General features: G+C 34.9%; 2 protein-coding genes across 4 annotated transcripts in view; both read right to left on the bottom strand.

The window, feature by feature from the left end:
• Positions 1-11,592, bottom strand: part of LOC119835584 (arf-GAP with Rho-GAP domain, ANK repeat and PH domain-containing protein 2) — a 17,726-nt gene extending 6,134 nt beyond the window's left edge. Inside the window, exons 1-10 of the mRNA XM_038360498.1 lie at positions 9,847-11,592; positions 9,577-9,772; positions 7,771-7,888; positions 6,004-6,125; positions 5,767-5,890; positions 4,792-5,004; positions 3,014-3,204; positions 2,307-2,543; positions 1,178-1,534; positions 492-616 (exon numbers count right to left, since the gene is read on the bottom strand). Of these exons, the coding sequence (XP_038216426.1) occupies positions 492-616; positions 1,178-1,534; positions 2,307-2,543; positions 3,014-3,204; positions 4,792-5,004; positions 5,767-5,890; positions 6,004-6,125; positions 7,771-7,888; positions 9,577-9,772; positions 9,847-11,360 (3,197 nt within the window). The 5' untranslated portion in view covers positions 11,361-11,592. The remainder of the gene's footprint in view (positions 1-491; positions 617-1,177; positions 1,535-2,306; positions 2,544-3,013; positions 3,205-4,791; positions 5,005-5,766; positions 5,891-6,003; positions 6,126-7,770; positions 7,889-9,576; positions 9,773-9,846) is intronic.
• A 785-nt stretch (positions 11,593-12,377) lies between these two features.
• LOC119835388 (disco-interacting protein 2) overlaps positions 12,378-14,999 on the bottom strand; it is a 56,570-nt gene continuing 53,948 nt past the window's right edge. For all 3 annotated transcript variants that reach the window (XM_038360137.1, XM_038360138.1, XM_038360139.1), the window contains one exon: positions 12,378-14,988. In XM_038360137.1, coding sequence (XP_038216065.1) covers positions 14,736-14,988 — 253 coding nt within the window. In that variant the 3' untranslated portion in view covers positions 12,378-14,735. The remainder of the gene's footprint in view (positions 14,989-14,999) is intronic.

Below are 14,999 nucleotides of genomic sequence, written 5' to 3'. Positions count from 1 at the left end.
ATGACAGATTCGAAATTCAAATGTAATATTTTTTTATAATTAAGTGTAACAGTATTTATGGCCAGACTAAGTAGACAATGTGACACAAAAATCCTGTGTACAACTGAAGCTTTTCCATTTAAGCCAGCCAAAAGTACTAGTAATTTTATCACAAAATTCAAACTCTGTCAATATTTATTTGTTAAGGTATTTGTTGGTAGCCGTTCAAGCTAGATAACTTTCGGGAGCGGTTGCGGGTTGATTTGAATGGAAACTTTTAATTCGGATTTTACGAATATTATTTATTATACGTGTAGGTTTGAATACACTGTTCTCTTTAGACTAACTAAATCTAATTCTATTGTCCACTGTTCCAGCGACAGACGCGATAAGGCATTGCTGACGGTGGCGTATCCCGTAGGAATGTGGGGATAAAAAGTTGTCTATATGTTATTCCAGTTGTCCAATCGGTTCAGTAGTTTTTGCGTTATTAGTAGGATTCGATAGCTCACCTTTTCTGTTTATCGTTCCTCGGTATGAAGGTGATCGCCCACCGCGACTGCGGGTTCCGTTTCGGCTCGTGCCCGTTGTACCACAGGATGTCCTTTACATTCCACTCCTCGAGCTTGTGCGAGCCCTGTAGGAGGAAATATATTAGCTCTTGGTTGATTTCTTTTTTAGGCTTTCCTCTTTTCAAATGCTAATCCGATAGATATCATATATATTATATATACCCACGTAGTTTCTGATGTTATATAGCCTAAACTTTAGAGGCTTCGTCAAGAAATGGTCTATCTTACACTGAAAGAATTTTTCAAATCGGACCCTTTTATACCGATAGAACCCTACTAAACCAGCTGACACGACTTTCTCTTATATATAAACACACCAATATTGTAAATGCAAAAGTGTGTTATTTGTTTGTCTCTCCTTCCCGTCGCAAAGGGGCGATTTTATGATTACAAGTGTCTGAAGATAGTAAGGAAGCTAGACGCGGGCGGAAAAGTATTTCATAATAAGAAGAAAAACAATCACTCACTTAGAAATTAAAAACTTTTTAGCACCACGCTCGCTGTAAAGTGTTCGAAACGTCGCGTTAATAATATAATGAATAAATCGCGTTTAAAATCCGTTAAAAAATTTTTAATTTCTAAATGTATAATACTCGCGTAAAACCAAACACAAGAAAATCACTCACTTGTTTATCTTTAAAATAGCACAGCTTCGATTTGCCGCACTCGAACATATGCGTCTTGAAGGTTTTCGTAGTTTCGTTGGCGACCCGCAGTTCGCCGCACACCGACGTCGAGTGTTTCAAATTCTCCATATCGTGCAGTGTTTTGTTATCTTTTATAATTAAATAGTTATCTTTCCTGTCCTCCTCGTCCCAGTAACTCCAGCGCAACACAACATCCAGTACCACTTCGTCCTTGTGGACGATGCGACGCATGGACTCGTTGCATATGACCTCCTCTATCATCATCAAATGCGACTCCATTTTCGCTTTCTCGGCGAGCTCTATGCATATGTCGGCGCTCGTTTTGCTTGGTGTTAACTGTAAGGAAACAATGATTATACTATAGAAGTGTTCATATTCGTCTCTTTTTCGTCGTCTTTATTTAATTATTTATTTATTCTTTATTGCACACTTTCAAAATATAAAACAGAGATAAACTTAACAAAAGCAACTTAAAACTAGTATGCAAATGGCGGTTTAGTACATTTATTTTATTTTATTTAGTACTTTAGCACATCGAGGTTGAATTTGCTTATAAAGGAATTGCAATATTTTCTTTGTGTCAAATGCAATTTGAGCATTATAGTTGTTTACAAAATCTTTTTTCCATTGCTCATCAGTTCCGATTAACTTTTAATGGTCCGCACCGGCTTCGCCCGTGATACATATATAGCCTATAGCCTTCCTCAATAAATGGCCTATCTATCACTGAAAGAATTTTTCAAATCGTATCAGTAGTTTCTGAGATTAGTGCGGTCAAATAAACAAACAAAGTCTACAGTTTTATAATATTACTAACTGCGCACCGTTGTTTCACCCGCGTAAGTATCTCGAAGGAATATCGGGATAAAAAGTTGCCTATATGTTATTCCAGTTGTCCAGCTATCTAACCTTTTGAAACCTTTTGAAAATTGTACCAAATTTCATTGTACTCGGTTCAGTAGTTTTTGCGTGAAAGAGCAACAAACACACACACATCTTTACAAACTTTCGCATTTATAATATTAGTAGGATTAGTAGGAAGTAGGATAGTATAGATGCGCAGACGTGATGTATGTGTGTGTGTAGAGTGGGTGCGGGGCGTACGCACCGCGACGTGGCGGCAGTGCGCGCGGTCGCGCACGTAGAGCCAGGCGCGCAGGTCGCCGGCGGCGCGCGGCGCGGGCGGCGCGGCGCGGCCCAGCACGGCGGCCAGCACGCGCCGCACCGCCGCCTCGCGCCGCTCCTCCGCCTCCGTCGGCTGCCACACCGCCGCGTAGCGCGCTATCAGGTCGCGCACCACCTGCTGCTCCCGCGCCGACCACGCGTGCGGCAGCGTGTGGCTCGTCTGTAACGTTCACCTGCTATTAGAGTCGCGCGTCAACGTGTCATGTGGCCGTCGAGCACGCTTCGGCACGTATTGGGACAACTCGCACCGGGGAAGCACGGCACGAAGGAGACGGACGAGAAATAGTAGCATGCTACTTTGTTACGTTCGGTGAGTGAGGGAGCCGGAGGCCCGTTTCTCTTCACTTCTTCAGCTTCGCCATCCATTCCTTATTTCCAGTCGTCAAACCTTTCCTTATCTGTTTTCCTTAAAAGCGGGCAGCGCATTCGCGGAGCACGTCCCAACAACTCAACCTATTTTAATCAAATTGTACACATCATATGCAGTTTGATAGTTTATATCATTTCAATAACGATATACGACCACCGAAGTTTGATACAACATAAAAGATAATATATATTACTTCAATGACGATAAACTAGCACCCGGGCGGAGCCGGGGCGCGCAACTAGTATATATATATCGCTCACCAGTGCCGTGGGCATGATGGTGGGCGCCCAAACGGACGCGAGGTTCTCCGCGTTCATCTTGTTGGCGTGCGCCATCGTGTGCAGGAAGTGCAGGTGCGCGAACAGCTTGCGCGCCGTGTTGCGGGCAACCAGCGGCAACGAGAGCATCACCTCCTTGTACGCTGCGTTCCGTTGTTGCTCATCTTTGATGTCTGCGAAAAGTTTGATGTTCAGTTTTTTTTTTATTTGGTGTTTAAGTTTGGAGAATTTTTTATCACATAACATCATGTGTAACTAAGAGGGCCTGGAAGCGAGGGAGCGGGGACTAAATAATAAGTAGAAACAGCTTTTTGAATTAACCACATTTATACGTATTATAAGATGCAAATAGGTATACATATTTTTGATAACGTAAAACTTAAACTCTCCTTTACTATTAAATTCATACGTGTAACGGATCTCATCATAGCGGTAAATGTTGTTATTTCTATACCGAAAGGGCTACAATTATAGAATATTTAATAAGAATTCATATTCATTTCTTACCATCTCCATCATTAAATCGTATAAAACAAAATCGCTTCCCGCTGTATATCAATCCTAAGATCTTTAAAACTATGCCACAGATTTATATGGACTTTTTTAAATAGGGTTATATGTGTAAAACATGCTTAATTTAATTCGTGTGAAAAGTGTGTTTATTCGCGGCGGTCATGATTATCTACTTAATGTATAAATATCTCTCATACCTACTAATGTTAAAAACATCAATGTAAGTTTGTTTCACGCCAAAACTATTAAACTGGTTTGGATCAAATTTTGTACATAGATAGTTTGAAGACCGAAAAAGGACATACACTAGTCCCGGTTATCCCACTAGTATCGCACAGTTCCTATCCAAACTAGGGTAAACATATTTTCCTTTGACTACGCCGCCGAAACCGCGAGCGGTATGCATTTATAAATCTACTAGCTGCGCCCCGCGGTTTCACCCGCGTAAGTCCGTATCCCGTTGGAATATCGGGATAAAAAGTTGCCTATATGTTATTCCAGTTATCCAGCTGTCTACGTACCAAATTTCATTGCAATTGGTTCAGTAGTTTTTACCTGAGAGAGTAACAAACATCCATACATCCATACATCCATACAAACTTTCGCATTTATAATATTAATAGGATATAAAATTAAAGTTTGTCACGAAACTAATTCTAATATAAGTCACGTATATTATTTAAAATACATGTTTATCCATTTTAACAAGGTTCGCAAGCGATGCGATGCGATAAGAAAATTGTCACTGAGGATCAGAGATCAAAGTCTATTTTCGAATTAAGAGAAACCGTTCTTAATAGCGAGAAAATAGATTGAATTCCTTACTGTATACGGGTTACCGACAAAGCGTTCGTTGAATACTTTACAATGCGATATTGTACCATTCAATTATAGGCACTTTTGTGTGTACAGTATTTACCTGTTAAATGTTATCAAAGCCAGCAAATACTGTTCTATACAAGAGCACAGGTTACGTGAAAAATGAATCCCAATCATAATTTTTTCTTTCCGAAAAATTGTTTCACAGACATTATGGCCTTTTCTACAATTTTTTTATTATGACAAACATTACATGTATTCGCTATGGTAATAATAATTGATTTTTTCAGTTCTTTAAATACATTCCTCTTGGCTACAATTAGACATTCTAAAAGCAGCCATCAGAACGTAGCAATACCGAGCTGGATCGCTATCACCGCTACATACTATTGCCATGATTCAATTCTGAACCGTTCCTGTATACATACCCAAAGCGGCAGTCAGGGCCTGGTGCTTGTCCTGCGGCACCAGGGACTCGGGGAGGTCCCGGAAGAACCTCTTCAGCACTCCGGCCACGTCGTGCTCCGAGTGCTGAGCCGGGCTGAGTACCACTGACCAGGCGTCTCGTCGAAATCGGCCCAGTAACTCGGAGAGCACCAAGCTGCTACCGGCCCGACGGTATATACCCTCGGAGAGGCTGCCTGAAGTGCAATTGCTAGATTAGTGAGTATTAATTATTATTATTTTTTTAAATAACAGTCAATCATGTGAATGGATTTGGCAAATAACCTCTCCCTTATGAGATGATAATGATGGGTAGATAGATACCCAGGTAGGTAATTAGACTAAAAAATCATGCTTATGACAATTGACAATAAATCAGCAATTTCCTTTTAATTTTCAGTACAGTACAATTTGAAATTTACTTATTGACATATTTATTTATTTTAGGTTCATCAGCTATTGTTGCATAAACAATTTCTCTCAATACAAAAAAAAAATTAGTATAACACATTATATGATGATACAACAATTAAAGATAAACACAACATTCAGAATAAAAAATCGAAATGAAATCGACTTTAAACAAATTCAAGAACAATAAATTATTTCTCCGAATAATATTGTTGCAAATAAATGGATATTCTTATTCAAGGTTTTCCAGTCTATTGTCAGATTTCATTATCGACACTACTATGATTTTTCCTTCATCAACTTTTTAAATTATTGAAAAATTTAGTCTAGGTTAGAAGGATTTATTCTCTTTTATTGTCTCTTGTCAGGCTGGCAAATTTGACATATTAACACGACCGTATCACAAAAACTCAAAGTGATTCATTCAATAAACATAATATACACATGCATACAAATATGTCTCATGATTATTCTGTTATGATGAGAATCAGTCGACAGCTATTTGAAACAGAAGACACTTCACGTTCACTCAGTTACCGGATACATACCATGTGCATAAATAAAACTAATGCATTTGTCGACGATGGCGGGCACGTCGTCTTTAGTCAACTGTTGGTGATGCAAATATGCGCCATTGTTGTGTGCCGCCAACTTTAGCATATACCTCCAACCCTAAAAAGAATTAAATACTGATTATAATCTTTCCGATATTTTTCATAAATACACAACATAAATACTCCATCTTAGAATCACATCTGTTGTAATTTTTTGGTTGTATTGTTTACCTTAAGTTCCTTTTCATGTTGAAAGTGTAAATATAGTGTGGCGTGTGGACAGTCGAGGAGCAAGTTGGGGCTGCCGTCTGAAGGACATTTCTGCTTCGTCTCTTCATCCGCATCTTGGTTAACTATTTAAAATAAGAAACCATTTGAGTACCATAGTACAGGGGATATTTTTAACTCCTTTATTAATTATTCTACTAGTACACCTGTTTCAAAAATATTTTTTACAGTAAATACCAATCTTTTAAAGCAATAATTATTGTTCTGATTCAAAAGGTATATATCGCAACAATAATTTGAAACTACAACATTATATTTCATTCCCTCTAAATATGAGTTTATATTTAGTGTCCATCGCCGCTATTATCTTCTGTTATAACGTTTCTTATCATTTGATTTCATTTGCAATTGCATCGTTCACAGCGTTGCATTATACACGTAACTGTACAAAAGCTGTGTATGTGTATTTAGCAATAACGATAGCCATTCACCGATGCCGTTACGGTAACACACTAGTTCCATACTTGATTACAATGCGTCATTGTTAGACAAGAACTGTGCTCTAAATAAATAAAATTCTGACGAGCGAATGCCTCGCGATACATGGGATGAATCAACTGACACCAACATATTCCGAGAAATCCTGCGTGACACAGCTTCCTACGTTTCGTTTCCTATTAAGCAGCTAATAGTTATGTAAGCGCGGGTTGCATTGTTCCGTAGTCGACAGTCATGTAATGTTTCTTTGTTCATTGAATCTCAATAAAAAAATCTTATTTGAATTTTCTCATCACTTTATGAAAATATAAAAAAATTATCTCCTAGTTATATTGTTATTTATAATTTTAGTAAAAAATTTAGTTAATGTTTGCCCTGCTGCAAAATGAGCCCTTAAAGCACTAACATATATATTCAAATCCGAGATTCTTCAAATTTACTAAAATATGTACGTTTCGTACCCACGATATTGTGCGTTTCAGTGTAATAAAATTATCATTTCAATGCAAGGTCAGGCATAGAAAAAGAGTAACCGTCAGGTATTACTAACATGTAATAAAGGAATTCGTTCGCTAATAAACTAGGCGCTTTGATCACTAAAAGAAACTTTATTACAAGCGAAACAAAAATCTTTTTGGTGTGATAATAATAGATACGATATTTTGTTAATCACAATTCAGAATTCACATCATGTACGCCTGTTACATGTTGGGCCATTCAATAGTCACACGTTGAAGAATAGAACAAAAAAATATTTGTTTTCTACGAATCAAAGTGAGGGTTATTGTTATTTATTTAAATGTATATTTATTAATGCGGACTTCTTAAACGCCATTTTATGCAACCTATTGACGGAGTTTGTGTCAACAATATAAGTTATGGTGACGACAACGTACTCCTAAGTGCCTCGATCTGTGGACTGAGAAGTCTCCTATGTGAGAAATATGTAGGTCGTCATGGGTTAGTTTACAATACCGCCAAAAGTGAATTCATGGTTTTTGAGGCGGGTGGACGTCGATTTACTCAAAATATTCCTCCCGTCATGTTAAACGGAGTAAAATTAAAGAGGATTTTTAAATTTAAATATTTGGGACACATAATAACACCTAGCCTCAGAGACGATGAAGATATTGAGAGAGAACGAAGGGCACTGTCGGTTAGAGCAAATATGATAGCTCACAGATTTGCACGTTGTTCCAAATATTATATTATATATTATTATATTTACACTTTAAAATATAAAATTGACTATAAACCAAACGAATATCATACCAACACATCTGGTCTTCCTCAGGTCTACGATACACAAGGTGTCGGGCGCAGTGCAGTATACGAGAACTCTCCTCACCAACATTAACCACGCGCCACGCCACTCGCCCGTCACACCTTCCTATGGACGATAAACAATTACAGCCTTATTTATTGTAACTGTCTTCGAATTTTTTGTACACTTTAGATTTACTCTTTTATAAGAACCAGTGCAATTTAAAATACAAAAAATACTTTCAACTCTCAGAAGAATAATAACATGATGTATTAAAATGCCGGAAAGAGCAAATCCACTAGTTAAGTGTTAAAACAGCATCTGGTATGCTAGTTCGCATATAATATAATATATAGTTGATATACTGTTGTAGTATGAGAAATTATTTAAGCAACATATTAAAAGTAAATATGGAGTAGATTTCGCATGCATTTTTATTTCTTTCGCAAATGCTATTAATTGCATTGAAAAATACTTAAGGGCCAAAGAAATGTTTCTCTCTATGAAATCAAGCAAAACCTTTTAAATATTTATTTTAATTATGCTGATATGAAAAAGAATCAACAAAAATCTCGCTGAACTAGAAAAAAATTGACTAACAGTTACAATGATTTCATTTTCACGGTTAAAATATTTCAATATAACATTCTCCCTATTTTATTGTCATGGATTCGAAATTCTTAACATTCATCCCTAAATAACTTCTTCAATAAGATATCAAAATTCGCTTCAAACTACAATTGTCAGTCATTCATACAGCCCATTGATAAGGCATTCAATGAATCACTCATTGCTATAATTTAATATCAATAGTACTAATAATAAGGTAATTTTACTTATTCGCATTAGCAAAATATACGATTATTATGCATAAATATGCATACACCAGACGTGCCGAGTGCAAGTATGTGTTACTATAGCATATGTGTAATTCCAATACTGGTACTTTATTCACATGAAAAAGAAACAAACACACATCCACATATTCTTTCAAACTTTCGCATTAGTATTTGTCAGATATTGTACAGGAGTACATAGTCAACACAATAAATTTTAGATCAAGTAGACTTGGATTTGAATCCTGTCCCGATTAAATGGAACTTAAATACATTACATTTAGAATTTTTTAAAAGATAAATAAGTCACAAGCAGCAATACATATTATAATCATTAAGAGTAATTTTTATTTAAATATTTAATTTAACAACATGACAGGTGGTGCCTGTTTTGCTTTCAAATAAAAAAGAATCATAAAAATCACCTAGTAAGAAGTTATTATGAGGTAACAAACACAAAAAAATCCAGGCGCATTAATATCCTCTCTTTTTCTTTTTTTAAATCAGTTGATGAGAAAAAACATGTAAGATTGCAATATTTATAACTAATTGTAACAAATTGGCATTTTTGTCAGGTCATGAATTTCGTCTCAATGTTCAAGGTGAACAAGGAAGACTGTATAATGAGTACTTCTTAATAGAATGAATGTATATCCATATATCGATCATTGAAAAAAAACTGATCTAGAAGTGGTTAAACTACATCTTCCCTATATAATTTATAAATAAACATATTCAACATTTAAGTCGCAAAGTTACTTATAAACTAATAATCAGTAAATGATAGAGCATACAATTTTATTACCATTAAAATGAAGAGATATGTTGTGGGTAAAGTAAAATCAATACTATAGTATCAGATATAAGATAAGACCATATACAAATAAATGATAAAGATAGCTGCACAGTGCACATTACAACTGTATAGTAGATATTTTGCTTTATATTTACAGAAAATATGTGTTTAATAATAATTACCTTCATATAACACCAGCCACACCTAGTAAACTCTGACATGTATTTGGTTGGGAATCCATTTGTCAAATGCTCAACAATTTTTTGTCCCCAATTTCTCCTTTCTGAAGCACTACCGCAACCAAATAACACTTTTTTTGGAGTACTTTTCATTCCCATTGATATTGACAGTTCGAAACAGTAATTATTATTTGTGGTACTGAAAAAAATCATTGAGTAATAATATAAGAAAATTTACTCGCAAAAATATTTATACATATAAATCATACTAACCTAGATGAAAGAGGTAAAACTATTTGTATAGAATTGATACTATCTAAAGTATATACTTCTTTGACTATAGAGTTGGTTGGGTCTGTGTAGCACATTATTTTCTGATCAGACAAAACACAGTATCGTGATTGCGAATTTTTAAACAAATCCTCAACCACACCTGAAACCACTTTATTTAATGTTCCACTGTAGTAAGGTACTGGTAATTTATTGATTGGAGGCCTCTCTACCGTTTCAACTTTTGAAACAGATTGCTTGGACGATTTATTTAAAACATTATCCAGTTTCAACATATTTGAAAATCTTTGCATAACTGAACTATTAGTTTTGACTTCATCTCCAGTTTCAGGAACAGAAGTGCTGTCAACTCCAACATACCAATTGGAATTTGTGTCCTTGTCATTAGTTGAAGCAGGAGGCTTTACTGAAGTTTCACCAGTCACCAGGCTGTCAAATCGTTCAGGGGGTGTTGGAGGGTTAAAGTAATCACTTTCAACAAAATCAAATGTTTCATCATTGGCAATATCATTGGACACAATTGTACCATAAGTGTCTCCTATTAAAAACGATTCAAGCAATAACAACTCATTACTAACTCCTTCGTACTTCTTGTTGGTTGGAGATGCAGAAAAATTTAAGGGATCAAATTCATAGATTGTACTTTTGCTGGGTCGTTCTATTGTTTCTGGACTTACGGGTTGAGGTTTAGTGGTTGGATGAGGCAAAGTCCAGTTTTCATACATTGAATTTTGTCTCATAAATTCTGTCTGACTAGCACGTTTCTTTCTTCTTCCTGGCACTTCTGGAGCTGACCGTACACTAATAAAGCTATTCGCTCGTGATGGTTTTGGTGTATCATATGTTTCCAAATCAAAGTTTGAAATAGACTCATTTTGGTCAAACTCTGTACCATCCTGAGAGATATTACTAGCACTATCATCTATAGAATCTGAATTGTTTGAGAATAATGACTGGTTATCTAATATATTGTATGGGGATGTTGGATTATCCTTTGTTGATGGTCCTTCATCACCTTGCAGTCTTTTCTGTTCCAAAAGGGGAGAATGAAATTGGATGTTATCAAACAAACTAACATCCACCGCAGGCATAGAGACACATCTTTGAGGATCTTCATCTTGAGCACTATCAAATTTTTTACTTCGTCGAATTTTTAAGCCCGCTGTCTTTGTGCCTTCTATAACGGATTTGGTTACTGATGCTCTTACTGCTTTTGATGTATTAATCGTTTTCTCTATAGTATCCTTAGCAAATTTAGATCCGTCCATTATAGATTTTTCGATCTTTTCATTTGCTGTTTTTGCTGAACTGCTGACTTTATGTGCAACATCTTCAGTAATCTGTTTTGAAACGGAACCGATAGATTTTAATAGTTCAGAAGCTGTAACTCTGTCATTATTTGGCACCTTTGTTCGCGGCAACGGTATCGGTCGCTTCAATGGGTCAGTTTGGGGATATGCTGAGGAACGTGGTTTTGGGACTGGTGGTGAATCCATAACTCTTAGAGGAAATAATTGAATTACATTATACGAAAACGAAACATTGTTAAAGTTAAAACATAAAATAAAAATAAATAAAACTCTACCAACGGGGCAGTATGTGAGTCACACCGTATATAACAATTATTTGTTCTACTTATTCAAACATTTATGGATGTTAGTTCTTAATCAATTGTTTAAAAAATAAACAAAAGAAAATCAAAATATGGGAAAATAAAACAAAACAAAAAATAAAACGACGACTAAAGAACCACAGTAAAACACAAACTAATCAAACCATAAACCAAAACTATAAAGTCAAACTCAGCAGCAAGTCAATAGTATATCGTCTATGGTCTCAAGTTAAACCCGTAGACAATAAACTCAAACGTAAAATACCGTAAAATAGGGTGGGTAGACACAATTTGATGCTAAATTTGAAATGCAAAATGTTTTTTTTTATTCATTTGAATACTGTGAATTCCGTTGTAATTTTTGACTGTTGAAGTTTACAAAGTACAACAAATATAAAATATAACTGTCTGCGCTACATTTTCGTACAATGCAGTAGGAAGCAACAGTTAGTGAAAGAAAAGTAACCAATACAAAAATTTGAAGTTTGCAACCAATCAATGTCCATGCTGTATACAGTAACTGCTAATTTAATTCCCATGATACCTCAATGTTTGACAATATATAATAATTAAAAAATAGATTTTGTACAACCCCAGAGATCGTTTTTCCATTTACCTCTATAACGTTGCTTTAAAACCCGTGTCTATTATTTTATCCTATATTTATATAGCGCCATAGGTATGTATTTCGTATGTATTCATCTCGAATTGAAGTAAACGGACTAGTGGACCTTAAAATTTAGGCAGTAACGAAAATAACCATTTTGACGGATTTTTCTACTACATTGATAATAGTTAAGCAAGTTTTAATTTTTTTGCGGAAATCGAGTGTCATTGTTATTTTGGGTACATATATATGCATATACATATATGTGCTCTAGAAGTTAAATAAAAACAACTGTTAAAGAGCAAGTTTATTTATTCATATTCCAGAAAATAATCACAATTGTAAAGCGGATACAAAGTCCTAACAGGCCATTTTGGCGATGTAGTACAAACTCTGATACATAATGTCAATTTCCTAAAACATTTTTATAACAAGTTATTGCCGAAAAGTTACAATTTTGTGCGCACATTATTTTTTGTATCACATAGTTCACATATTATGACAATTACTAATTTTAAAAATTCACAATACCATTTTGGTTTGGATACACTGATTTAATTTATTCTGACAAAACACTTTACAATGATCATGACTTATAAATGGTTAAATTTAAATGTCGGACCTCGTACCTACAAATTATGCATAATAATTATAATTATAAGTTATGAAATAGGATTATGAATAAGACATTTGTTCATTATACATTAATTTGAGTTATTATTATTAACTACTTGTATACTTACATTGTAAGATGACTATGTTTAAAATATACGATAAAACAATTTTAAAGGGATGAAATCAGAAAGCGATTGTAAATAAAAGTTCTAAATGCTTTACGTATAATAAAATTCTAACACAACGCCGGTGACTCCTATCAAAACAACATAATATGCTAAACAGAACCATTCAACGTAAAAATAAATAACAAAATTATATGTACAATTTAGCAATAAATAATTACATTAAATAAAATATGATTATAAAGAAATATCAGTAAATAATTATGTATTAAATTTAATATTTCCATGTTCTATAAAATGAAATTCATTATCTGCTACTCAAAACATACTGGAATGGAATACAGATAACAAAAAAAAAAATTAAACTACCCTTACACTACGCTACATTTATTTCACGTACGTTTGTGAAAATTGGTTTATTCTAATTGCAAATCAATACATTTATTGTTCAAAGTGATTCATAATAGCTAGTAATGACAAACTATTTAGTATTAATATTTTTGCTTGAATATCACATACATTAAACGTGTAGAAAAGTTCTATATTGCAAGCAAGCTTATAAAATAAAAAAGCTATAAAGCTGCGTAAATTAACTTCAACACTAAGATTCCACTACAACCATTAGTACCTACAAAATGGATATATAAAAATCCACATGAGCTATAATGGAAACTTGGCACAAGTTATTATTAAATTAAACATAAATGTATAAGTAGAAACTGCTAAAGCTTTTTGCAGACCACGACAAAGTTATGAAAATTTGTATTTTTATTTCACTGATATTTACATTCGCTGTAGTGCTTACAGCTAATTATTTTTGAGTCAAATGTAAGAATTTCAATAGTCAACGTTGATTCCGAATCCTTGTTGCTTAAGTCGTAATCCATTAGTTTTTAAATGATCAACCATTGTTTTGAATTGAGCTCAGTTCTATTATAACAAGGCCATTGTACTTTTTGCGCGGACCGTGAACCATATCAGTCAAGTTTATTGTCTAAGATACATAACGCAAACGTGAAATCATTCAAGACATTAAATGCAATATAGTATGTTTACACAATAATCCCTAGCGCTATTATATATATCGGTAGTAATACATTTATATACGAACTAACGTTAAAAATTACTTGTTTCACAATAATCACAACAATATAATTGTGTACAATAGAACGATACAAGCCATATGTATGCTCAAAGACAATTACGATAATAATTTATATACGTCCCTACTTAAAATGCTAATAGAAGATACTTTAACATTACTTTTTAAGAAGAGCGATAGACGCCACTAATTTGGGAATTATGTGCTAACAATTGTCTATTTTGTGTTAATTTACTTCTTATTTAATATTAGTGAAATCCGGCACTCAACGTGACACAAGATATTTATTGAAGTGATCTTAAATTAATATTAAACAAAGTATTCAGACTTTAATCAGTCTTGTGTCGATATCAGACAAATCACCTACTCTTACAGCTTGAGTAGTTCTTTAATGACACCTAGAAACATTATAATAAAAATGAATTCTGTTTCTAGACATGACTGATAATCGATCTTTTTAAAATGACTTATATGTTCGCATCCAAGAAAAATGTGCAGTAATTTTAAATTACGTAATCCAACAACACACATTACAGATACATTAGAAAAGTTAGAAGGGATAAGATAATAAAGCTAAACACTGATTTTATATCGGCGGTACATCTTTACTTGACACTTATAATAACCGATGGGACACTGTGTGCACAGTGTTGGAGTGATCGAATCTTTGATAACAGTATGGCGTGGCGGGGCAAGGACATACGCAAACAGTGGACACTTTGGTACAACCACTTGACGGTTGTGCGATCACTTTTTCGGTTTACGTCTAACCGTGTCGGACCGTTTGCGTATTCCGTGCTTTGGTGAATATTACATGTTGTACGCGATATAGATGGCGTCTATTTGGTCTGAAAGGAAACCGTCTCGAAGGTGCATGCGTTGTTTCTCGCCGCGGGAATTAATCGGCACGACTCCGGGATCGACTACGACCACCACGCCGACTATGAGGTGATGTTCCTCGAGCACCGTGTTGGTCACTAACGGTACCAGGTTGAGAGCTTCGCTATCGTTACCGTCCAGTTCTACGACGACTACTAGTAGATTGGTCCATGTGAAAACAGCACTGGAAATAGG

The sequence above is a fragment of the Zerene cesonia genome, chromosome Z (assembly GCF_012273895.1).
Source record: "Zerene cesonia ecotype Mississippi chromosome Z, Zerene_cesonia_1.1, whole genome shotgun sequence".
Taxonomy (NCBI): Eukaryota; Metazoa; Arthropoda; class Insecta; order Lepidoptera; family Pieridae; genus Zerene; species Zerene cesonia.
Note: the sequence above shows the minus strand (reverse complement) of the source record. Positions and strands in the feature narration are given on the sequence as shown.